The following is a 24,632-nucleotide window of genomic DNA, read 5'->3' as shown; positions in this document are numbered from 1 at the left end:
ATATACACCAAATGCAAAATTCTGTATACAAGTAACCAAACAACTGGGACTATAAAGACATACCAGTGGGCCTGGAGGACCATCGGGGCCTGGGGAACCGGGGAGCCCTTGTTCACCCTGTAAAACAATGCAATCCACTCAAATTAGGCATTTATAGTAGAGGTTGTCTAGTGGTGAAATTCTAGATCTAAGCGCCCCAAACTTTACCCCTCGATATGTGAGCTCTGTGGCTTGGGCCCATCTCTAGAAAAAAGGATTCATTCTACAACCATTATTAAATGTATATATTTTAACCTTAATTAACCTTAAATTTAACACCCAATTAGAAATGCTCCAGGAGCAGGCACATGGTCTGGGCCTGATGCAAAGGCCACTGACGTCAGGAGTCTTTCTAGCAACTTTAAGGAGCTTTGGATCCAGTCTTCTGAAATTAAAATAAACAAACAAAAAAGCAAAACACAAGGCCCAATCTTGAAGTCCTCCGTTACTCCTGACTAAGTGGCAATGAGAGTTTTGCCCAAGTGCACCAAAGAAACTAAAGTTAATAGGACTTTGGCTCCCGTGTGCCTAAGTCTCTTTTGAAAATGGGATGTAGGCGCTTTGGAAAATTTTACCCTAGAGCTTCTTCAACCTTTAATAAAAAACGAAAGCCAAACACACACAATTACCCTTGACTTCCTTGTTCTACCATAAGTAAAATAAATACCAACCCACCCCATCCTTCCCACCCCAAAACTCAGCCAAAAGCCATGGAAAAGAACAGATATTCCATCATGCTTTAAAAGTCAGCAGACTTGGCCTCTATTGGCCCACTGGGAGGGTGGGGGAGTGAATTCTAGAGCCAGGGACCCTCTACTAAAATCACCGAGCCACCAGATATCAGGCATTCAAATCAGGAGACTGTTCGCTTCTGTGGTCCAGCTACACTGGTGCCTGGGGTGAAAGGCATCCCCTAAGAGAGATGCTTTACTGTAAGGCCTGGTCATTATTCCTGTTCAAAAGCTTGCTGGGGCTACCCTCAGTTTTTAAATACTCACCACTGGGCCAGGAATTCCTCGAAGGCCATCGGGACCAGGTTTCCCTGGAGCTCCCTGGGGACCAACAGGACCTGTCTTCCCAGGAGGTCCTTCCAGACCAGATTCACCCTGGGGGCAAGCGACAAAGGGATTCAGTTTTCAATTGCTCTTTAAATAGTCGAATTACAGTTGATCAGAGCTAGTGTGATGCATGCAACTCCCTCCCTATTTTATACCTTCCTGCCACACACCATCCTGCTCTCTACTGCACCCACTGAAAGCCAAATCCTGGAGTTGCAGTACTCCTCCATTTCCACCTGTTTACTGACTAACTTGTAGTAGTACAGTTTAGACTGTACGCTCTACCATCTTTTTGTTCAGCGTTTGTACAGCACCTAACCCAATAGTGTGTGACTAGGGCTCCTGGGTGCCACCACAACGTACATCATAACTAATAACAATAATAATAATAAAGTAACTTACAATACCATTTGCAACACTATTCTAATTTTGGCTCAACATTGTTATTGAGATAATCACTGTTTGTGAATATCATGTTTGCTTTATGATATTATAGAGTCCTGTATTCACGGTGCTATTTGCAAAACAGTAAATGACACTTTGGATACCAAAAACATATCCCAAAGCCCTTTACAATTCCATAAATATCCAGTGGAATTTGTTAAATGGCAAAACAAGCACTTAGCAGATAAGTCTTCATTTGAAGTTGATGGCCCCAAATTCCAGGTTTGATGGTTTGTTGAAATACAAAGTGAAACGACATTCTGTTCTTCCCGCACAAGATTTTATGAGGTGTTGCATACAAAGGGTTGCAGAGGGCACAGCTGAAGATCCTGATTTTATCAATATATGTTCATCCCTTACCTTGGCTCCTTTCTCTCCTTGTCTTCCTTCAGGACCTGCTGGACCATGAGGACCCTAGTGAGAACATGAAACAGAAGCAATAGCATCTTAGACCATAGTTCATCTGGAATGGCTGTGGTGGTATTTACAGAGATACTGTAAACAAGAAGGAAAATAATATCAAGGTGGCTATCTGCCAATGGCCTTAAAAATTAACACCCTTATAAATTAACCTTCTACCCTTCTCAGATGAACATTTGGCAGAGAAATCCTGAAATAGGATGGGAGAGCCAAATGTTTTCTCTCATTTTATTTTGGATACCAATAACCTGATCTACAGCCCATCGAATTCAATAGGCGCCTTTCCATTAACTTCCATCGGCTTTGGATTGGCCTCAACCATCTTTAAACGTTGCCAACAAACTACTGCATTTCAGTATGTGAATTTTCTCACATTTTGTTCTTAGTTTCAGAAAATAAATTATTCTGAGTTACTGATTCCGTTTTTGGGGGTACACACGTGTGAGCACCCCCCAAGAGACACACATGCATACATTTTTGGGCGAGCTGGTGCCAAATTCCACTGTCTTGTGGACTCCAAGAGCAGTGAACTCTGCCTGTTGGTGGTTGCAGGATTAATCCATAAACAGGGATTTCAGCATATATTACTTTTACTGACCGTTTTGCACACAGGCCAGAACTCCAGCTGGTTTAAATATGCACAGCTCCACTGACTTTTGCCCATTTGCACCAGTGCAGGCTCTGGCCCCATATTTCTATACATCATTATGACAATATTGCAAGGTTGATACTGAAGTGACAAATGTTGCCATGCAAAGCAGATATTTACCATTCGACTGGAACTTTAAGAACTCTACTGAGTGAACTGATTGGGTAAGGTCTGTTAGAATTAAAGCATAATAATGATACTAATTTCAGAAATCTCATTAAAATGTACATGAAACAACATTCTAACAAATTAACTTACCCTCTTCCCCGGGGGACCTGATGGGCCTGGTTCTCCAGTTGGGCCAGGAGATCCCTGGGTTAAAAGTGGAAGAAAACAGCTCATAATTGTAATATGACGTGTAAAAGAAACAGACCAGGTATCTTACATGTGACCTGACCGATTCTAGTTTGCATTAGAATTAAGAATTAAGGAGAGGCAGACAATATGAGGTATGAGTGCTAATCAGAAAGCTGATATCTCATTTTACCCCATCTAATGATGTAAGAACAAAAGGGTGACTTGAAATATAATAAGCATCTTAAAATGAATAAAAGGAAACACATAATACACTCAAGCTATAAAGTCCACTGCTGTGGTCCAGTAAATTACTGGACAGTTAGACTTAGAAGAGGGGGAGAGATTTTCACAGCACAAATGGAAGTCAGGTACTTAGCTCCCAGTAGAAGTCAATGGGAGTTGGGTGCGTAACTACCATTTGTCCCTTTGAAAATTTCTCCCTATGTTCCTACATTTCTAGTGATCTGGGCAAAGATTAGACCTAGGAACAAGGAGCAGCAGCAGGTGAATACCATACTCCTAATACCTAACAGACCTTGTATACCAGAATGTACTTACAGTCTGACCAGGTTCACCATCATCACCTTTGTCACCTGTGGGACCATCTTGACCCTAGGAGGAGGAAAATGAGTTTTATATACTAAGAATTGCCTTTCTCCAGTCCAGGGTGAAAGCAGTTCATTCTGACTGCCTCACTGAGATCATTTCTGAATGGTTGGCACTTACAGCTGGGCCAGGTTCTCCAGGGGGGCCAGGATCACCAGGAAAACCAACTGGACCCTGCAAAAGGAAGGAGAAAAATATATCCCCAGGTCAACTGCGGTACAGTTACTGGAGAACTCTAAAGCAACATGTATCTGTTATTCCAGACACAACTGAAAGAGCTACTGTACACAGCAAAGTCTTGAGCCACATAGCTCTGACGTGTTCAAAGTTCAGATCCCCAAAGCTGAAAGGATCCTGAGTTTTGGACCATGCCATCATACATGGAGATGAGCTGTGAAGTTCAGATCGGAATCCAAAATTTTGAAAAGTTCATGGGTGTTAATATACAATGTTCGGGTTATTCCATTATAAACATGGGGCAAATCATAAGAACTTTTCCAAACTTTGAGACTGTTTGGAGCTGGAGGTTTTGTTTTGATTAATTAAGTGAGCAGGACATAGATCTTGAGCTGGCCCTCTGTTAGAAAAGGACTGATTATTCTAGTATTAACTGAATATACTATAAACTAGGAGTATTCATCCTTAAAAATCCCAATGGAATTGGTTTGAACTTGGACACCACTAGAAGGTATGGTTCATTTGACTGCTAAGCCATCCCAAGCATCTTTGGAACACCGCTTTCAAAAAGGAACCCTCCATTTAACGCTTTTCCTATAAGATGGGCTACTTACAGGGCTACCTTTAGGTCCATCATCACCTGGTGGACCTTTAGGGCCAGGAGGACCAGCAGCACCGGAGGGGCCTGCTTCTCCCTTTTCACCTCTTTCTCCTTTAGGACCCTGTAGGGAAAACAGGATTTTCCATTAGGTAGAGAAAAAGCTGGTATTTATGTATTTGTTTTATATGGTCAATTACACCTCTCAGGATACCTGGGCATTATTTGTTATAAATACCTCCTGCTCCAAATAATTAGATGGCCCCTGTGTTGTTCTTATTAAGGCCTGGAGAACTTTTATTTCACAACTGTTCTTTTTGGCCAGCCTGCTGTAAGCTGCAGCCAATCACAGTCTGTTCTGCCCCCTGCCGTCCACCACCCTTCCTTCCAAAATGGAGGATGAATTCAGTCTCTGCATCCTTACCCATCAATGACCATTATTCCACACAGCACTCTTCTGAAACCTCAATTTTCAACCCCTCAAGACAAACCCTGGGGAAAGACAGGCCTGAAAAACCTTAGACTTTCAGGGAGCACTGAGGGGGAGAATGAATTCCATGTCCACTAGCCTTTATACACGTTTCAGAAGGGCTCCAGAGAGACAGGAAACCTTCTACATTCAGACGCACGATCCTAATTCTTTTAATATTTCTGCTAAGTCTGACCAGTTGCCCGAGAAGTCCATTGTAAAACAAAAACGACCTGCTTTGGCAAACAAAGGAGGTCTGCTGAGCTTTCAAGGCAATTCACACATGTGGGGCCAAACTCATCGTAATGAGAGGGACCATCATATTGTTTACCCTGCCTTGCAACTGCTCTAAGGCACGAATCCTGTTCAATTTCAGTTAAAACTATGATATATATGTATATTTTAAAATGTACCACTTACCGGGGGACCACCCTCTCCAGGAAGACCAGGCTCACCAGATTCACCAGGTTCACCCTATAGATCGGGGTGAGGAGGGAAATCACATGGTTATATATTGCTACTGATAGCACACCATAGTGGGCTGTGTAGAAAGTTCCTCTTCAACTGAAAGCAGGCACCCACGTCCAGCAGTGAAAAAGTTAGAGCTGGTCAGTAAATGGGAAAGTAAATTCCTGGAAACTAGTCACTTGTAGGGTTTTTTATCAAAAATTTCCAACCAGCTCTTGTGAAAATGTTCTTTAGAATTAATACTCATAACCAGCCTGTATGGACCCATCACTGACTGTATTTTTACCTTGTCATGATATGTCTTAACCCTGACTGCACAGTGTTATCTGAAAGTACACTTCAATCTCCATGACAATTACATCCTTGGATTCTCTAATGAGACCACCAGCAATAGTATTAATCAGTGCCCATTGTGATGGCAGTTTTTGGACACTTGTCCACTAGGAACTAGAGCGACCCCCATCAATATTTGTTTTGTAATCAGGCCAGTCCTCAGATGGCAAAACTTTCAGTCACTACTGAGCTGGGCTGGATTTGAAGAGGAGGTTTGGAACACCTGGTCTATATTCATTACCAATGGACAGAGCTTTCTACGTCCCCTCTCCATTTTAAACAGTTGCTGGTAGCTTAATGGAGAACTTGCTGGTTAACAAGGCCTATGTGCAGCATGAGTACCGCAGCTCAAGTCGCAGGCCTGTTTCTACTGATGTCTGTGGCAAGCTTCCCATTGATTTCAATGGAAGTAGAATCAGGCCTGGCTCAGCATGCTTTACCTTCTCTCCTACAGCTCCAGGATTTCCTATTCCACCCGGAGGACCTTGTGGACCATCCGCTCCTGGTGATCCGGATGGACCCCTGGGCCCAGGGGGACCTGGTGGGCCCTACAAGGAAGGAGAGGCATAAGTAGTTGGTGAGACAATAAACCTTTTGTAACAGATGCTGATATTAATGATGGAACTGCTAAGGAATTGGATCTCACTTACCATTTGTCCAACATCCCCTGTTTCACCCTTCTCACCAGGCGGTCCAGGCAAACCCTGTGGAAATATGATTATATGGGATATTTTTAGTGAGTTACATCACAAGAGCAACATAGGGACTCATAACCCCGAATAGCGCACGTCATTGGAAATTACCTGCAAGCCCACTGGGCCTGGGGGACCAGGGAAACCTCTTGGACCTTCATCACCTTTCTGACCAAAGAGGCCTTGCTGTCCTCTTGGACCTGGCTCCCCATCAGCTCCCTGGGGAGAAAGGGATTAGCATTGTTTATTATAAATACATATTATATCCGGGCCCCCATCCCCATCTGCCATTGTAGTCAATGTCAAAGCTCCCACTTTTCTCAATGGGAGCAAGCTGGGTCAATCATTAATGATTAATAATTAATAATAGCAATAATACTCACAGCTGGACCTGGTTGACCAAGTGGACCTTGTGGTCCAGTAGGACCTGGTGGACCCTGTTTAGAAAAAAAGATGTTCAATGGGACAGTTAGCAATACGGCCTAGAAAACTCCTGTAATTATCAAGTAGGGAGCACACATTGTGCACAATCTAGGAACGACCTCACCAAAATTCTAAAGTGTGGAAAACAAATAAAAGAGAAAGGGCCTAATTGGGCTCTCACATGCACCAGTGTCTATTAGTTTAATGTCTATGGAATCACACTACTGCAATCTAGGATGAGTGTGAACAGAATTACAACCTAACATAGTGCCAAGTATCAGAGGGGTAGCCATGTTAGTCTGTATCCACAAAAACAACGAGGAGTCCAGTGGCACCTTAAAGACTAACAGATTTATTTGGGCATAAGCTTTCGTGGGTAAAACCCCCCACTTCTTCATATGCATCAGAAGAAGTGGGGTTTTCTACCCATGAAAGCTTATGCCCCAAAAAAATCTGTTAGTCTTTAAGGTGCCACCGCACTCCTTACCATAACATAACTTTTACTATATAGTGCAAAACAATTAGGGGACAGAAATCTTTCTGGAAAGTGAGGAACTAAGTTATATATTACTGTGTAATATAACATGTGGCCAATAGTTATAACACTACCTCAAAACACTATATGAATAGAAAATTAAGGTAGCACGGGTAAATGCTCAAGGGACAGTAAATGCCAAAACTCAGGTTGCTCTCACAGTCTTATCTCTGCCTCCCAGTATATATGCACTACAATATGGTTTTAACTCTATGATCATATGATATTTCTCCCATCATATAAAATAATGGCATCTAATTTTTTTTACAAGCTTAACTACTCATGTGCAGCATCTTTTCCATGCCTGGAAATTTTAACTGATAGGGGAAAGTTTTGGAATGCTGTGAACTGAAAAGAGGGGTTCAAATGAATATGCAACTTCAACTATAGGGGCTACTCCTGCTGTAGTAATGATGGGGCTGTTTCTGCAATGTTAAAATAAGGGGGCATTATACGGGGCCCATTTAAATTTATTTCACTGGAAGACCCTCCATTGTATTTTTCTTTTTACAGTCCAATCTTCTTCTTTCTTGCCACTCCCTTATTAACATAAGAACATAAGAACATAAGAATGGCCGTACCGGGTCAGACCAAAAGGTCCATCTAGCCCAGTATCTGTCTACCGACAGTGGCCAATGCCAGGTGCCCCAGAGGGAGTGAAACTAACAGGCAATGATCAAGTGATCTCTCTCCTGCCATCCATCTCCATCCTCTGACGAACAGAGGCTAGGGACACCATTCTTACCCATCCTAGCTAATAGCCATTTATGGACTTAGCCACCATGAATTTATCGAGTCCCCTTTTAAACATTGTTATAGTCCTAGCCTTCACAACCTCCTCAGGTAAGGAGTTCCACAAGTTGACTGTGCGCTGCGTGAAGAACTTCCTTTTATTTGTTTTAAACCTGCTGCCTATTTGGGGTTGGTGACATTTACAGCCTTATTCCATAACACGTGATCATATACCATGCTGTTGTGCAGATAGGTCTCTCTGAGGTTCACGGATATCCTGTCCCCCTTTGTCATCTTTCATCCCCAATCAATGCAAGCTCTTAGATCTCTGCTAGACATTCCCATAGCAAAGTACTCTATCCTCCCTCAACTTCAGGCCCATTACAACCTCATTACATTTCCTGTCATGGAGTGTCCAATCATTTGACCACCTCAACATCTTCCTTTCCATGGCGGAGAGCATGCTGATTTCCTTTCTGGTAGCTGGCCAAGTCTCTGTTCCATACATTAATATGGGTCAAATTACAGTTTTATACACTCTGCCTTTTAACCTTTACTTTTTCCTTTTCACATTACAGTATGTGTAAAAAAAGGGGGGGAAAATACAGAGGAAATTATAATGAAATACTTAGTTTTATATTTCCATCAAATAATGGAAAATAACCATCTTACAGAGGTCCCACCAGACTAGCTGCTGCCAAAGACATTGTCTAGGACCCCACACCCACGTGGAGGACAACAGGGACTGTGAAATACAAAAAGGCTCATCTTTTTATATAACAAAGTTCCAGCTTACCTGTTCGCCTTTGTCACCCTTGCTTCCTTTCTGGCCTGGTTCTCCAATCTCACCCTGTTGGACACAAATGTGTACAAATCTGTCCAGAGCTCAGTGACTACTTGTGTATCTACATAGTCCAATGACATTTTCCCCTACATTCTAGCATGTCTCCAGCCTGATCCCGGAGTAGCCAACTCCCATAAGAACTTCCCAGGGGAGTTATGGGAAAGGAGGCAGGATCACACCCCCAGGGTGCAATCTCTTTTTTGAAACCTTTTTTGAAATCTTCTCTCACCTGCTGGTAGATACCAAAGGTATCATTATGCTAACCTTGTCGGTGGAGAAAGGGAAAGCGAGAGGCATATTTACATGCTAACCATCTCTGAATATCCTGCTGTCCAAAGGGCCTTATTGTAGGTGTTGGGGAAATGTAATTAATTTTGGAAAAGATAGCAAACTGGAGCAATGCCAAGTAGAACAGGCTCACAGGAGGGTAACACACTGGAACTTAATTCATAGTTTTGTTGATGAGGAATAGAATCCAGCTACTGACTCTGCAGGCCTAACGGGACATAAAAAGCAGTAAAAATGCAATTATGTCACTAAATGGAGCAGATCTGGCTCTGAATACTCAGAAGGAACAGGTCTGCCAAATGGGAAGGGGCCATTTTGCATGGGTGCTTCTTGGAGTAGAAGTGTACTTAAGAGGAGATTTTTCTCACCTTATCCCCGTCTTCTCCTGGCGGGCCAACAGGACCTGCTGGGCCTGGGAGTCCAACCGGACCTTGAATACCATCACGACCGGCTGGGCCTTGCGGACCTTTTTCACCCTGGAGGTACCATGAACAGGCATGTTAAACAATGCTCTCTTCCATCCTCTGATTCAAGCACACAATCCCATTAACTTCACTGCTTATCATCAGGCAATAACCTTTACTTGTGTTTGCATGTATATAATAGAACCAGTATCTGGCAGACATTTTATAGGTCGATAAGGCTCACTGTCATAAGCCAGCCATAATTTCCATCTCAAAAGATAAAGAAAGGAAAAAGTGTATCTGACTGTGAATACAAAGATTTTGCTACTTTTATGGTATCATAACATTCTATCTTGACTCTTCTATCCCGTCTCTTTCTCTGAGTGATGAACAAAACTTATTCAACCATTTGTCATTTCCAAGAGCCAAATCTTATTGATTCCAATTCCTACTCTAATTAATGAAGAGTAAATGCTAGTTCTATATATGGAATAGATAGAATTCCTTCTTTCTTCAGTACCAGAGCCATTGACCTATTCTCTCCTGTGTTTTATGAACCACTGAAAAATACTTTCAATGAATAAGGCAACCACTGCCAGCCTCCTGCTTAAATATCTACTTTTTTGTATCCTTCAGACAGAGTCATCAATTGAATTCGCTTTTGTTTATATGAGCTGAAGAGCTGATGTTCTCCACTTCCCTAGCACAAAATTTAATTGTGTCTGAATCCTACTGTAAATGACTAGATGCCAGATAAATTGCATATTCATCTCTCCAATAACACGTTATACATATACTTTGCAGCATAGATGTTCATAAAGCTGTTTCAAGAGGAAATTCTTGCCTCAGGACTAGCTGCTAAAGCTTTCAATAAACCATCAAATGCAGGAATCAGTGGGGGGAAAAATCACCTTTAATAACACAAATAAATCAACACAAATGTCCTACTTCAGTCTGAAATCTCTGAGGCCAGCATTTGGCCATTTCCCTGGGCATGAGGCTGACTGCGATGAGCATGATTCAAAAGCAAACAGTCAGTGATATACATCCGCATAGCAGCTTAGGCGTGGCATCGACTAGGCAAATAGCCTTCTTCCAAAGGAGATGCACAGAGCTACGCTTTTAAATAATGAACTACACACTATCCAGTTCTCACATGGAAGGATACGAGATATTCCTGCAGAATGAAAGAGCTGCTGGTTCTCTCAGGCCTGTGGATGCACAAAGTGATATATTGCAGGAGCACAGCCAGAGTCCACTTCAGGTCTCTATCTATGTATCTACTTTCCCACCCATCTATCAGGTAGATTCTTTCACTGAGGCCCAACGCTGTAGGATCTTAGCAAATATCTATTCTTGAGCTTTTTTCCCTCCTTACTCCATAGAAAAAGTGCAATTTTTGAATCACAACTCAATGACTGACATCAAAGTAGAATGCTGAGGGTGAAATGAACTGCCCAGGCACCCATCCTAAGAGTGCTTTTCACCAAGAGGAATTATGCCCTGTCATTTCAACCTCCACCACCTGTTTTGAGAATAGAGTCCACACACCCTCTCTCTCTGCCTGAAGCCATTTCTGACCTTTGGACCATACACACGTTCTGTAGAACAGACATTCAACAAGATGTTGCAAGATCACATTCCCACTGCAGGGCTCACCTGTAGCTTCAGTCTAACATGGTTAAGGGAAGTGGAGAGACAGACAATACTTCCACTACAGTACAGGTGAGATTTTCAAAAGCAGTCTCCCCCGGCATAGCTTTGTTCTCCTAGAAGTCAATGACAAAACTCCCATCGACTTCAACAGAGACCCACATCTCCAGTCGAATGAAAAGAATTGTTAAAGATGGTTCCCTAGAGCAATTTGCTCTCAGGGGAATGTGTCCGCCTTTCTCTTTTGCCTGTCCTTGCCTCACTTGTTTATTCTTACGCACAGCACAGAGAGTGGCAGTTCCAGTGCCTGGGCTTACAATGGCAAAATCTGCCAACACCCACACAGCAGGATTTCGATTTGAAAAGCTGGCAAGGCTGCGGACAAAAGAAAACAACTTGACTTTCATCTAGCACTGAGTCATCCAGGATTTACTACACACAGGCCTACCCTCCTGGTTGCACCAGTTTTGAGAAAATATCAAAAGAACCAGTTAGCACTTACTAAGTCTCCCAGAATACAACTTTAGAGAAATCTCTCCTTGGTACAGCGTTGGGAAGCAGTTGAATAGGTCGGTTCGATTTTCTTTTCTATAACTGCCGTGGATTGAAACATGTTTGCTGCCTTCAGGAAAGCTAACTGTGCCTGGGGTTTTAGTAGAGGGGATAAGTGGCTCATAGACAACGTGAAAAACATAGAATCAGAGGATTAGCCCCAACTGTGCCTGCCATGGAGTTTCCACAGGGGGGAATGGGCACAGAGACGCACACCCACACTGAGGCATATTTCACCCACTCTAACTTGGATACAATACTTACTGGGGCACCCTTTTCACCAGCAGGTCCTGCAGGTCCTTGGGGTCCAGGTCTTCCTGGTAAACCAATTGGGCCAGCTGACCCAGCTGGACCTCTCTCACCAGGAGAGCCCTGTTGGCGGGGGAGGAGAATGGAACAGTCATTAGGCATCACATGTATTAAAAATAACAGAGGGAGAAAAATTAAAAAATTAGGACGTAGAAAATGTATTAAGTGCAAAAGTCGGTAAGTAAAAGAGAGCGTGTGATGGTGTGACTGCCATGCAATAATCCTGCACTATATGCCCGAGGGATCCTGCCTATTTTTATTTTAATTAAAATCACTGGAATGGCTGGGTTCTTCAATGGGTGGCACTGGAGCTCAGTTGCTGGGTAAACATGATCAGAGCTTGGAACGGGTGCACAAGCCATTTTACTGCTAATGTAGCAGAGCAATAAGGGTTTAATGATGAATATTCTCTTCTGGAAGGGCTGCTCTGAACAGGGAATCTGCCCTCAGCCCTGTTCTTCCCCTTGCAGAGAGTTGGGGACTGTCCCCTACCGACCTTCACTGACTTCTTGGCTGGGGATCGGTGCCGGCTTGTCGCCAGCGGGGCACTATGCACCGATGCCATGGTGCTGGGTGCCGAGTCGGACCTTTGCTCCAGGGCCAGAGTGAGCCGGACTCCATCAGGAGCACTTTGAGTCTGATCTCACACTCTTTCTTGGTCCTAGGTTTAAAGGACTTGCAGATTCGACACATATCATTTATGTGCCCTTCACTGAGGCACCTGAGGCAGTTACTATGCAGATCGCTCACAGGCATGGGCCATTCGCAGCGATCACAGGGCTTAAAGCCTGGGGACTGGGACATGCCCCATCCCCCGGCTAAGTCCTCGACGGGACTAACAAAACTCTAACTACGGCTAAGGGCTATCTACCTCAACTACTAACTATGTACACGCAGTATCAGAGGGGTAGCCGTGTTAGTCTGGATCTGTAAAAAGTGACAAACAGTCCTGTGGCACCTTCTAGACTAACAGATGTACTGGAGAAAGCTCATGCTCCAATACGTCTGTTAGTCTATAAGATGCCACAGGACTCTTTGTCGCTATGTACACTAACTTTACAAGAACTCTAGTTCGGCCGAACGAAGCCTAAGCAATGCTAGTAAGAGCAGCAAACATTCTATGCACCATCACTGGTGGCAAGAAGGAACTGAGGGTGGGGAGAGCTGGCAAGGCCTCTTATACCTCGCCATGCAGACACCACTCCAGAGGGCACCAGAGCTACTCCCCTACGGATACTGCTGAGGGAAAAACTTCTGGCACCGGTGCATGTGGCGAGCACGCACACCTAATGTGGAATGGACATGAGCAAGCACTTGAAGAAGAACTAAAAGCTCATTCTCCATGTTGCCAATGCCCTGAGCCATCTCGTCCCCTCAGCACACCATGTATGGTCAACAGAGTTATAGGACAGTGACTGAACCATTTTACATGTGTCTCCTAAAATAAAGTGATACTCAAATACTGATTAGTTAACACCAAAAGGGAAAATGGGTAACTGCCTGTGAACAGTGATTAGGCCTCAGTAGTTACTTACTAGGCCTGTAATGTATTAGGTAGTGCCAATAAATGACAAAGAGCCAATACTTACTGCTGGGCCTGGTGGACCAGGGGGACCTTCACTGCCTTTCAGCCCAAGAGCTCCCTGCAACCAAAGAGAGAGAAGAAACAGTGTCATTCATTGGAAAATATGATGTACTACATATTGCATCACATAACACTATGTATTGCATCACTCCAGTGGGAAGGACAAGAGGAGCTTTTACTTACAACTGGGCCAGGGAGACCTCTTTCACCCGGGAAGCCCCGTAAGCCAGGGGGGCCGTCTTTTCCTGGAAGGCCGGCAGGTCCCGGGTCACCCTGTAATGGGAAAGGTTAGTAGTTTAGAATCAGTAAGGGCCTGGCTCCTTTGGCCGGGGTGTAATGATATACAAACTCTTGTGAGGATTTGAAACACTAAGCTTCTGCTCTGAAGTTGATCTCTTCATCTGTCCAGCCTAGGATCTATCTACATTCCCCCTGGCTACAGGATCAACTGATCAGCAGCGTGTCATATTGGCCTCTTGTTAAACATGAATAGCTGAAGCACCTAGTAATTGTCTACAGAAGCCACTGACAGGGATGGAGCTGCAGAGTTCAGATCCAGGTTTGGATGTGGGATCTGTATTTTGAAGGTCTGTGCTCCTAAAGTTCAGGGCATGTTCAGGTCCCTAGTTCTGGTTTAGCTCGTTCTCAAGAGAGGTGTTCATAGTGAAATTCTGATCCAGGTTCATGTCCAGCCACTCCAAAATTTGGAGGTGAGGGACAGGTGGTACAGTTTGGGGTTTCTGGCTTGGGCCCATCCCAACTTCATACAAATAGAAATGTAACCCTATACGGTTTGCTCACAAAGGGGGATGTTCTCAGATCAGCTCATGCCAAAGAGCATTGTAATGCAAATCTCAGTCAGTTCAGCTCCCAGGACCTAGTCTGCACTTGCAGCCAGGTTGCTAGAGGTGTATGACAGTACTTCTGAAAATTAACCTCTCAGTGTTATCCAGTCAGACCCCCAGGGGTCATTCATTACTCAGACAGAATGAATGAGCCTGATTCTAACCAGAACTGGTCCTCTCCTCCATCCCTGTTGCCTGAACATTATGCTCCAATGCATATCTGAGCTCTGAATGAATATGAAGTCAGATCAAATGTACCAACAATGTACCTTGGTTCCTTCCTTTCCAGCCAGGCCAGGTAGACCCTGCTCACCTGGTGGACCCGGTGGACCTGGATGCCCACGCTCACCCATTGGACCCGTCTCTCCAGTAGGACCCTAAGAAAAGACCAAGAGATACTGAGGGAACAGTTCAATACTAGAGAAACAAAGAATGAGAAAAGTCTGTAGATCAGTGAATGCCATTCACAGCTGTACCCATCCATCCCCTTTAATGGGCAGCCCTTTCCTGCTAATACCCACCCCCAGAGGTGCTAGGACTGAGCATGCTATCAAGCTCGCTGGCACTGCGAGTGAGGCCAGTCTCCAGCAACTCCAGTGACTCTTAGGACGGCCCTAGTTAAATCTGGCAACCCTCACTGATGACTAAAAAGCTGCAGATGCTGGTGCCCAAGCATGGCTTATCTCTGTAAAACATGTGGACCCCATTTCAGACTCTCTTTTTCTTCTGCCAGCGATGTTTTCGGGGGAGGCTAGTGCAATCTTCGGGAAGGCACTGTAAATGGAAAGCTAATTCCCTTGGAGTTCTTCAATAAACACAATCAGATGAAGTTTGTCGTTTGTAGTGTGTGTCTTTTGTTTTCCCTCCACAGCTGCCACTTTTAATTCACTAAGGCAGCATTTCTATTACCTGGGCCTGTAACACTGAAACAACAAGTGCACTGAAAGGTCACCATGTTCATTCAGGCCACTTTTACCACCCAAAACTGAAAACCATCATATCAAATGCATGGAGCATTCCTCGTAGAGATCACCTAAACTAGGTCAGAGTAGCCACACCACATCAACGTCCTATTACTCAAGCACCAACTTTAGAAATGAAACATCAGGAAGGCTCATATAGCTCCTACTTGGTTTTGCTCAGTTGTAGTATTTTTATTGACCACAATGGACAGCTACCATTTGTCTTACTTTCAGTTACATACTTGTTTTGCATTGTTATCCAGAAAAGGCAATTTTGTTCATTCTATCTAACTTCCCCTTGAAGTTTCAACTGGCTACAGCATTTTCTTCACGTCGTTGTCCTAACAGTGTCACTGTGCACTGTTAATAAGACACTCAGTTTTACTTCGGGAGGGACTTCATTCCAGTGTAGGATAAAACTGCATCTCTGTACAGTTTGTATATCAGTTTGTTAGGTGTGGTAGGATCCTTCAGAATGAAAGTAGCTGTATAAATTGCAACATTATTATTATGCTTAAGGTTTTATTGGAAAGTTTCCAAAGTGCACTATAACCTGCCATGTCTTTCTTGTACTGGGCATGAATAATTGATTAACTTTATGACTACATGAGATAATTATTGATCACCTAAGTACTATACATGAGGACTAATGGTGCTGAGCATGGTATAACAACAGATATAGAACAGAACACAACACAGGAATTATGCTGGAATTTCTGTCGTAAAGTAGATTCTGATATGAAGAAAAATGTTACTCGGTGGTAATTAATCTTTTAATGATGGTGTTTGATAACATATGATTCACATAGAATCATGTATTTACTTTGAATTTTACCATGTAATTGTAAGGGGATTCTGTGTGTCTTGATAAAGTGCAGGGTGACACTTACTGTAGGTTGAATGATAAACAGTGAGGCCACAGTCCTGCATATTACACTAATTATACTTAGTAGATCCAAATGCAATTGCCACACAATCAAATTTATGTTTTAGAAGATGGAAATAATCATATATTTGCCCTTTAATATTGAACTTTGCCATTAATCTGAGCAGACATGTTAATTACTATGTAATTAAACAGTGAACACCTTCCCATGTAATCAAAGCAAGGAGAATTCGTATATAATCAGTCCCCATTCATTCTAAAACCTTAGCAATAAAAATTATATTATAGAGACTGATCCAGCACACACTTATTCAAGTAGGTAGCCACACTGACTTCATTGGGGCTGAAAGGGTTTTGTAGACTCTAGCAGTGTTTTAAGAATACATTAAATAGTGATGCATTTCCTTATGATGACATTTAACAGAAATGTTGCATTGCCACGAAATGTACCAATGTGCCCATATTTTGTGTAGCCATTCAATATTGCTTTTAAAGCTTTGGTTACTTAACATCTTACAATACGGACTATTATAACCGGAGGCAGGATGCCAAATGGGCCAAATTTCGGGCCCGATTGTGATCTTACAACAATTTTTAAACCGGTGTAATTCCACTAATTTCATAGGCATTACCTGATTTACACCAGCATTAAGAAAATCAGAGCCTGGACTTTTACTCTCAGTTATACAGAAGCAAATCTTTAGTCATTTCACTGAGCAGAATGAGAGCATGATGACTTCCCAGGGACATCGAGGAAAGTTTCCCCTAAAAGCTCTATCCTGGGAGATCCCTAATGCCGTGACAGATTGGGCTGGTGAGTGAAAACTTCAGAGTTAAATTTAACACACAATGAAAAAAAAGAGAGGTTTGGGTGTTCACTACCATCTCTGACCAGGAACATAAAGATGCCAAATACCTATCGCTGTTCCATAGCCCCACTTTGAAAATCCCAGCCTCTGGTCTGTATGTTCCATTAGCTAAGATAAACACGAATGTCTATAGTCTGATGTGGTTTGTCAACAGCTGTGAATGCTGCGTCCATTTCTTACCTGTGGGCCAACAACACCTGGAGGGCCTGGAGGACCTGTCTTGCCTTGGAAACCCTGTTTTAAAAAGAAAAATGAATCATGATTAGCCTCAAGACATAGTAATACAAGAATCTCAGCATGCTACTTGAGAGTATCAAGCTCAGCATGCTCTGATAAAACTTACTATCGACTATAAAAGAATGGAAATCCCCAAAGACAATAAAAGGAGGAAATCAAACAGGAGATGGAAAATATCTTTCTATTTATTCACAGGGGCAAAACAAGAAAAAGAGATTATCAAACCCTTTCAACTATGGCTGTGATTTCTAGGGGAAACGCTCAGTAAAGGAACTAGTTGTTTATCATATACAGGGCAGACCCTCAGTGGGCATAAATCAGCAGAGCTTTATTATTTCAATGGCACTACACTGATCTGAGGATCTGGCCTGACATATATATTTGTAAAACACTTTTCCCAGAATCTGTGAACCTGGAGGAGATATTAAAAGAGAAATCTTTGTCGGTCTTAGTAATAACACGTGAGATTATTAAAGTTGAAGGAATTTTAAAAATCTAATTCCCTTTATTCCTATTGCTTATGCTGTTGGTTTCTGTTTTGTGCTTCACTCAGTCCCAGCTTTGAGACTGGACTGCTGCCTTTCGCTTTCCGCATACAGTCAGTTTCACTTCCTGGTTCTAACAGAGTAGCACAAGGATGTGGTGTTTGAGTTTCCAAATGCTATTTACTTTTTTTAATCAACATTTGTTACAAACAAACCATAAACACATTTCTCTTTGTGTCTTTCTGAAATTATATTTGGAAATCTTGGCAGCTTCCAGCTGAAGCTGTTTAATGCAGCCCCTTGAAAAGTTGCGAAAACATTCTTCTCTCCTTTCATTGATGCAGAGGTATTCTTGGGCACTTACTCTCTTGTGGGCTCTACAGGTGAGCAGTACCAAATTCACAAACTTTGAAGGCCCTTGTTCAGCAAAATTAATACAGCTCAGCTCTGAAGCATGCTTTAAAAACTCCCAATCCACATTGTCATGTGTTGCATGTGGGTGCAAGTAACTTCTATTGACACAGGACAGAGTATATGATACAAATAACTCCACTGACCTCAACGCGAGTTATTCACACTAGGAACAAATTAGTTAAGTTGTTATTTAAGGAGCAACTATGGTCCATGTACTGTAGCCATCAAGACTCTTTCTGAGATTTCCTAGGTCACAAGGTATCTCGGTAATTCTTCAGAGGATGCACTACTGACATTAATTCTGTAGCCTGCATTTGTGATTAATCAACATTATTTTAAGGGTCTTAGATGGAGCTTCTTTCTGCCACAGAAGATGGATAAACAGGTTTTAAACCAGAGGTTCTCAAACTAGGGGTCGGGACCCCTCAGGGGATCGTGAGGTTATTACATGGGGGTTCACGAGCTGTCAGGCTCCACCCCAAACCCCGCTTTGCCTCCAGCATTTCTAATGGTGTTAAATATATAAAAAAGTGTTTTTAATGTATAAAGGGGGTGTCACACTCAGAGGCTTGCTGTGTGAAAGGGGTCACCAGGACAAAAGTCTGAGACCTCCTGTTTTAAACCAACACTACTCTGACATGCTAGACAGCTACTGAGCACAACTCTAGATGCTTGCAGATCACAGAATGAGTGGGGCAGTTATGGGAAAATATAAAAATCACCAAATTTGGAAAATGCAACATATTTCAGCCATCTCTCCTTTTTTGGGGGGGGGAGGAGGAAGAGGAAGGGTTTTCTCCAAGTCCCTGCCTGAAACTCGAACAAGGATCCTTATGATTCTCTCCATTTTATACACCTCAAATTTTAAACCTGACATCATGACCAAGTATCCAAAGATGCTTCAGCATCCCTAATGCATGCTGGACTGAAAGGGAAGTGGAATATGGACCCTAACTGGGATCTCTTGCATGCCATTATAGAGTGCTCCAGCCCAGCTACCAGTTTGGAACCATTATTTCATCTGTTTTTCTGTTCGTCTCCTCCTACTTCCCATCCCTTTCTCATAAGGGCATAAGGAAACAGAGCAACAATGAAAACAAGATCTCTGAATGAGTTTAATAATATTGATTTGGTCAGGTGCATTAATCCTGAGAATTCAAGCTTCGTGAATTCAAGCACTGTACTTGCCCGTTTAGTGTACGGTATATATTGAAAGGCAGCAAGAGATGGTGTATGAGTTATCAAAAATGGGCCTGCAAGTATTTGTGCTTGTACAACTGAAGGCACAACATTGGAGGTTACTTCTGCAGACTGGTCCTTGCGTGACTTGTATGTTTGATCCCCTAGCAGAATATACAACAAATATTAAACCTGAAGGGCTTGTTCCAGTCAAAGGTGAATTGAAATGTTTTTTCTGAAAGCAATTGCCTAGTATTGGCAAATCATCAGCAGAATAAGATGAAGAAAACTACAGCTAAACAAGGTTTTGAACAAGCTATTTGAAAGCCAATTGTTCCTTCATTTACATGCCAAGCGTGGAGTGTGATGCTCTGTTGGTTTTTTCTACAACAGCTGATGACATCAGATGCAAGCAGAATAAAGCCTGCGGCGTACTTGAATTCAGGTGTCCCTCCTGGAATTATTGATGATGTCAGAGAAACTAAATGCCACCTTTCGACCTCAGCAGGTCAAAACCTTTCAGTTCACCTTTACATTAATCTGAGAATATAGCTTTACTGATCTAAAGTACCATGTGTGTCACTACAAAGCCACTCTTAACGACTGTACATAAATGTATAGCGCTGCACGTCACCGTATTTGCATTGCCGTGCTTATCCAAATGCCAGGCAAATTAATTAAACTTTTCTGTGATAAGTCAGGGGAAAAATGCATAATATGCAAAGCCTTTTTAAAGCTTATCTGCCAGGAAGGGCAGTGAAGAAAAATGCAAAGCTCAGTAGAGAGGTTTTATTTTTCCCGTAAATGAAATACCAAACAAACGGCCATCTATCTGCTAGCATGCAGCATGCAATGTTGATTGAAGCACAATTATAACAGTAGCAAATGAGTTGGATCACCACCAGCTGAAGAAAGGCACCCAAAAGAGGCAAAACAGAAAGTTATGAATCACTGCATCCAAAAATTTACATTGGAAGAATATACATTTTTGCTGCAGAACATCCTTTATGCAAACTTTCCCAAAGGACAAAGAAAACAGCCATATTGTCATACCTTCTTCATGCCTCATCATTCTCCTTTGGTGAGAAACAATGCTTACATCTGCATAATAAAATCCTTTAAAATTGATAAAGCGGTATGCATATAAAGAGAGAGAATACACAACAGGGTAACTAGACAGCCAGGAGCCACTCCTTGAGTCACAGCCACATTTAGCATATGGTTATCTTGAGGGCTTGGGCAAAACGTTGCCTGGTCCCCTTGAGTTGCTTTAGATAAAGGGCAGCATCAGTGGTAGATGTGAGTGTGCTGCATACACGGGCATGTACAGAAAACACAGACGACTTATTGAGTTCCCAGATTCCCACTGACTTCCATGATGTCAGGATTTCACCTTCCTGATGAAAATGAGCAAACAAAACAGCCAATAACTTTGGCCACGACTAGCCTTCCTCCAGATATGCACACACCAAAACTGCACTGTAATTCCCTATTGCTGTGCAATAGTTCTTCATGCTGGGAGTGTGATGTTCTAAGAAGGAAAAGTAGAATTTATTCTCGGCGTTCTAGGTGGAAGAACAGATAGAAGTGCTGAGAAAACTGACCATTGACCTAAGCAACTGTAGTGTTAAATATTTTCCTCTGATGAAAAGGATGAATCCTATTCAAATTAAAACATGTGATATCACAGACCTCGAATAACTTTACAATGTAATCAGAGCACAGACATTTTAAAATTTGGGAAGTAATGAGAGAGAGAGAGAGAAAACATGGACAGTTTCCATAAAAGTCCAGCAAAGAGCTGTCCAAAGAAATAGACTATCGTTCCCCTCTGGCAAAGGCAAGATCAGAAGTGTAGATCATTGGAGTTACAGAGGGAGTATGACCATTGGGACTGCATGGAAACCAACTGGTATGACTTTGTATCTTTTTCTCCATTTTCCTATACTATAAAAGCAAGTGCCAACAATATGATACTTTCTTACTTGTGTTATTCTGTTGGTACACAGATGACCTCAGCAAATTGTTACCACTCTAGAATGGAAGTTGAAATGTCCTAATCACAAGTCAATACCCACTTACCTGATCCTGCAGCTCTTACACGCACAAATTCTCCACTGATAAGTGCACGTTATAGAAGTGTAAGAGCTGAAGGATTGCTCTCATTGTATCTGTTTCCTGGTGTCTTCCCTATGCATGACATAGAGTGATGGGGGGAGCGGAGGGAGAAAAAGAGAGAGAGAAGCAGAATGGGTGGCCTTCCTGCAAATCGTCATTAGACTGATCAGTCCTGCTCAAAAAGGTGTTAATTCCCATAGACCTTCCCGTGTAGCTGAAGAAACACAAACCGTTGGAATAAAACATGTGGCAACATCTCCTCAGCTACACAGAAGGGTTTAGATGAACCAACCAGCAAGACAGACTCAGGACTAATGATCTACCCAAGGTTTCCAGTTACTTACAGTTTCACCTCTCTGTCCGGGGTGACCAGGCAATCCATCCTTCCCTGGTGGACCCTAAAGAAGAAAAAAGAACAAGAAGGAATTTGAACAGGTTTCCAATAGTACCCCGTTAAATTGTACCATACTGGTTGGTGTGTGCATAGCAGTACCAATGCTCTCCGCCGGATGGAATCAGATCTGCTCATGTTTGGACCCAGCCCTCCAAAATGCTGAGTATCCTCAACTCCCATTTGTTTCAATGGGATTTGGGCTCATTCAGAGCCTTGCAAGAGCTGGCCCTTTTTCACAGACCCTCCAAAGATGGTGAAACCAATGGAGAGTCTTCCTTTAGATCAAAAGGTGGAGAATAGTCCTGACTCCACCAGAAGAACCCCCAAAAAAGCTTCTCTGGGCACATTGCTGTTGTAGGTGTAAAGGTGATGCAAAGAGAGGGCTGATGGTTTGTAAACGTTATTGAGTCCTTAGGGAGTGGATTGTATATTACTAGCAGCATCTTGTTTGGTTAGTTAAAATCCCAAGCTGTTGCACTATTAACACGCGTGCCTCTCGAATGCCTTTTGTTGGGTATGTGACCAATTGTCAGTGAAGAAGCTAAGACTGAATTGGTGAAGGTGATAGCAGCTGGATGGAAAACGCACAGCATATTTCTTTGCTCATTCTGGAATTGTGTTACTTACAGGGGGGCCTTTTGGTCCAGGAAATCCAGTTGGTCCTTGAGGTCCTGGCGGTCCCTGGGATGCAAAACAATCCAGTAAAAGTGCATTAGACGTAACACACATTTTATTGTGAACTAGCTCAGGAGTTTGGAAAGCAAATTGACAAGAGACATGTAGCACTAGCCTTGCTACCAAAGAAATATCAGTAACTTGCATGCAGTAACTGAGTAAACTTGACCCTTAAAGGGAGTGCATAAATGATAAATACCTCTGGGCAAAAGTACCAAAGCCTTTGGTCTAACTGGAAAAGGGGCTGTAAATCATAAGTGGGTCTTTAGACCTATTGATCACCTCCCTCCATTTCTGCAATGAGATCTTTTCCCACCAGGGTTGATGTGGAAGGTAGATAGGAGTTCCTAAAATCTGTATCTCAAATACGGTATGAAAAGACTTACTAAAACAAATTGATCTTATGACTTTAGGGGCATTTCCCTCTGCAACAGTTTAACTGGGGAGTACAAATATTTTTTAAGCTCCAGTAATTCAGCATGTTTACAGGTTTCAGTTTGGCTCTTGCCTTTTTTTCTGGTCATCAACAATTCCCTCCCCGTCTCGCTCACTTACACACAATGTCAGATGTGAGGAGGTGTAACTAAAGAACACAGACATTGTTTTCTGTGAGGAAGATGAATGTAATTTTGTCTTTGCCCTTGGCAAATAGACAATTTACAGGCAGAAACACAGAAACAAAGGAAAAAAACAAGACTCTCCTATTGTTTGGACGGTTCCCAAGCTATACATTGTAGTGATCACCTGGAAAAGGGACACAGGAATTCTAGAGGTGCCATGTCTCCAGAGAACTAGCGCTCAGCTTTGTTAATGGACGAATGTGGATAGCTCTTTCTCCCTCTTCCTTTTCACCATGGGTGACCTTCGTCCCTACAGAGTCCAGCACCTTGACTATACACCACTGAAGTCTCACTTCAGCCCTGTCTTGAAGGGATAAATGGGATTTAAGTGGTACCTAGGCTTTGTGCTGGCTGCCTGCACAAGGGTGAATTTCATCCCTTATTTTTAACCAGAATTTCACATTTTTGAATGACTTTTGGTGAGCTGTCCACAGATCCCAGTTTCAGGTAGGTACTGGGAAACTCAAGATCAGTTTTGTGGTTAAAGATGGCCTGTTCTAGGCATGCTTTTTCTTCTTTGCTAAAGGAACAGCCATTTCAATTGTTTCTGCTGTAGCGACATCTGGATTATCTTACCCTTTCGCCAGGAGGACCAGGGGGCCCATCACCACCAGAGTTGCCCTTTTAAGAATAAATAAAACACGGTATTAACAATCATTTCAGCCACTTCACACAAAGATCCTAAATGGCACCAGGCGAAACGGGGCCATCACTCAGCTTCTGTCCCTGATCCTCCCCGCCTCTTTATTAATAATACTGTATTGGAAACAATGGCCTATGACAAATGAGCAACAGACTGATTCACCTCCCCCCCCGGCTGGCCCCCTCCGAACCCTTGCATTGCTGAATACAAATATATAATAGATAATGTCAGTGAGCTTAGGAGATTTCTACCAGATAATAGTCTCATTCTGTGAGATAAATGCTGCGGCAAAGCCAAAGTACTTATCAAAAATTAATGTTGACACAAAGCCGAGACATTTATTTTTAAAGCAGCCAGTGCTGCTGCAACAATGTTTCATTACAAAGGCTTTATTGCCATTATGCCAAGCGATTGATATTGACTTAATCAGTTTATCTAGCGGATTCTGGCACAGCAGAGCGGCTTGCCCGCGGTGTAATTGACCCTCTGACTCCTGGTTGGCTTAGAGAACAATGCCTATTGCATGCGCCAGCCAATGGGAGACCATCAATCTTCATAAACAGCGCTGTTTTGTTTAAAGAATTCTACAGTTGTGGTCATCTGAATCAGTTCCTGTTACCCTACGGTGAAATCTGCTCCTTTGCAGAGGGGCCAATGAAAGGTCTATGTATCACCTGAAGTTCTGCTTAAGTCCTCACAGAAAGGACTAAGTGAGATTTGGGCTGGTCCT

At 42.8% G+C, this 24,632-nt stretch overlaps 1 protein-coding gene across 3 annotated transcripts in view; it reads right to left on the bottom strand.

Annotated features, from left to right (window-relative positions):
• The window catches only part of COL5A1 (collagen type V alpha 1 chain), a 237,398-nt gene that overhangs the window by 22,420 nt on the left and 190,346 nt on the right, over positions 1-24,632 (bottom strand). For 2 of the 3 annotated variants that reach the window (XM_044992343.1, XM_044992342.1), the window contains exons 35-56: positions 23,836-23,880; positions 22,592-22,645; positions 21,915-21,968; positions 17,318-17,371; positions 14,690-14,797; positions 13,759-13,848; positions 13,580-13,633; positions 11,946-12,053; positions 9,441-9,548; positions 8,737-8,790; positions 6,634-6,687; positions 6,362-6,469; positions 6,209-6,262; positions 5,999-6,106; positions 5,178-5,231; positions 4,305-4,412; positions 3,634-3,687; positions 3,466-3,519; positions 2,869-2,922; positions 1,902-1,955; positions 1,038-1,145; positions 64-117 (exon numbers count right to left, since the gene is read on the bottom strand). In XM_044992343.1, coding sequence (XP_044848278.1) covers positions 64-117; positions 1,038-1,145; positions 1,902-1,955; positions 2,869-2,922; positions 3,466-3,519; positions 3,634-3,687; positions 4,305-4,412; positions 5,178-5,231; positions 5,999-6,106; positions 6,209-6,262; positions 6,362-6,469; positions 6,634-6,687; positions 8,737-8,790; positions 9,441-9,548; positions 11,946-12,053; positions 13,580-13,633; positions 13,759-13,848; positions 14,690-14,797; positions 17,318-17,371; positions 21,915-21,968; positions 22,592-22,645; positions 23,836-23,880 — 1,593 coding nt within the window. The remainder of the gene's footprint in view (positions 1-63; positions 118-1,037; positions 1,146-1,901; positions 1,956-2,868; positions 2,923-3,465; positions 3,520-3,633; positions 3,688-4,304; positions 4,413-5,177; positions 5,232-5,998; positions 6,107-6,208; positions 6,263-6,361; positions 6,470-6,633; positions 6,688-8,736; positions 8,791-9,440; positions 9,549-11,945; positions 12,054-13,579; positions 13,634-13,758; positions 13,849-14,689; positions 14,798-17,317; positions 17,372-21,914; positions 21,969-22,591; positions 22,646-23,835; positions 23,881-24,632) is intronic. The other variant, XM_044992344.1, reaches the window with a different exon arrangement.

Source organism: Mauremys mutica, chromosome 18, assembly GCF_020497125.1.
Source record: "Mauremys mutica isolate MM-2020 ecotype Southern chromosome 18, ASM2049712v1, whole genome shotgun sequence".
Taxonomy (NCBI): domain Eukaryota; kingdom Metazoa; phylum Chordata; order Testudines; family Geoemydidae; genus Mauremys; species Mauremys mutica.
This window is presented reverse-complemented; position numbering and strand designations above follow the sequence as displayed.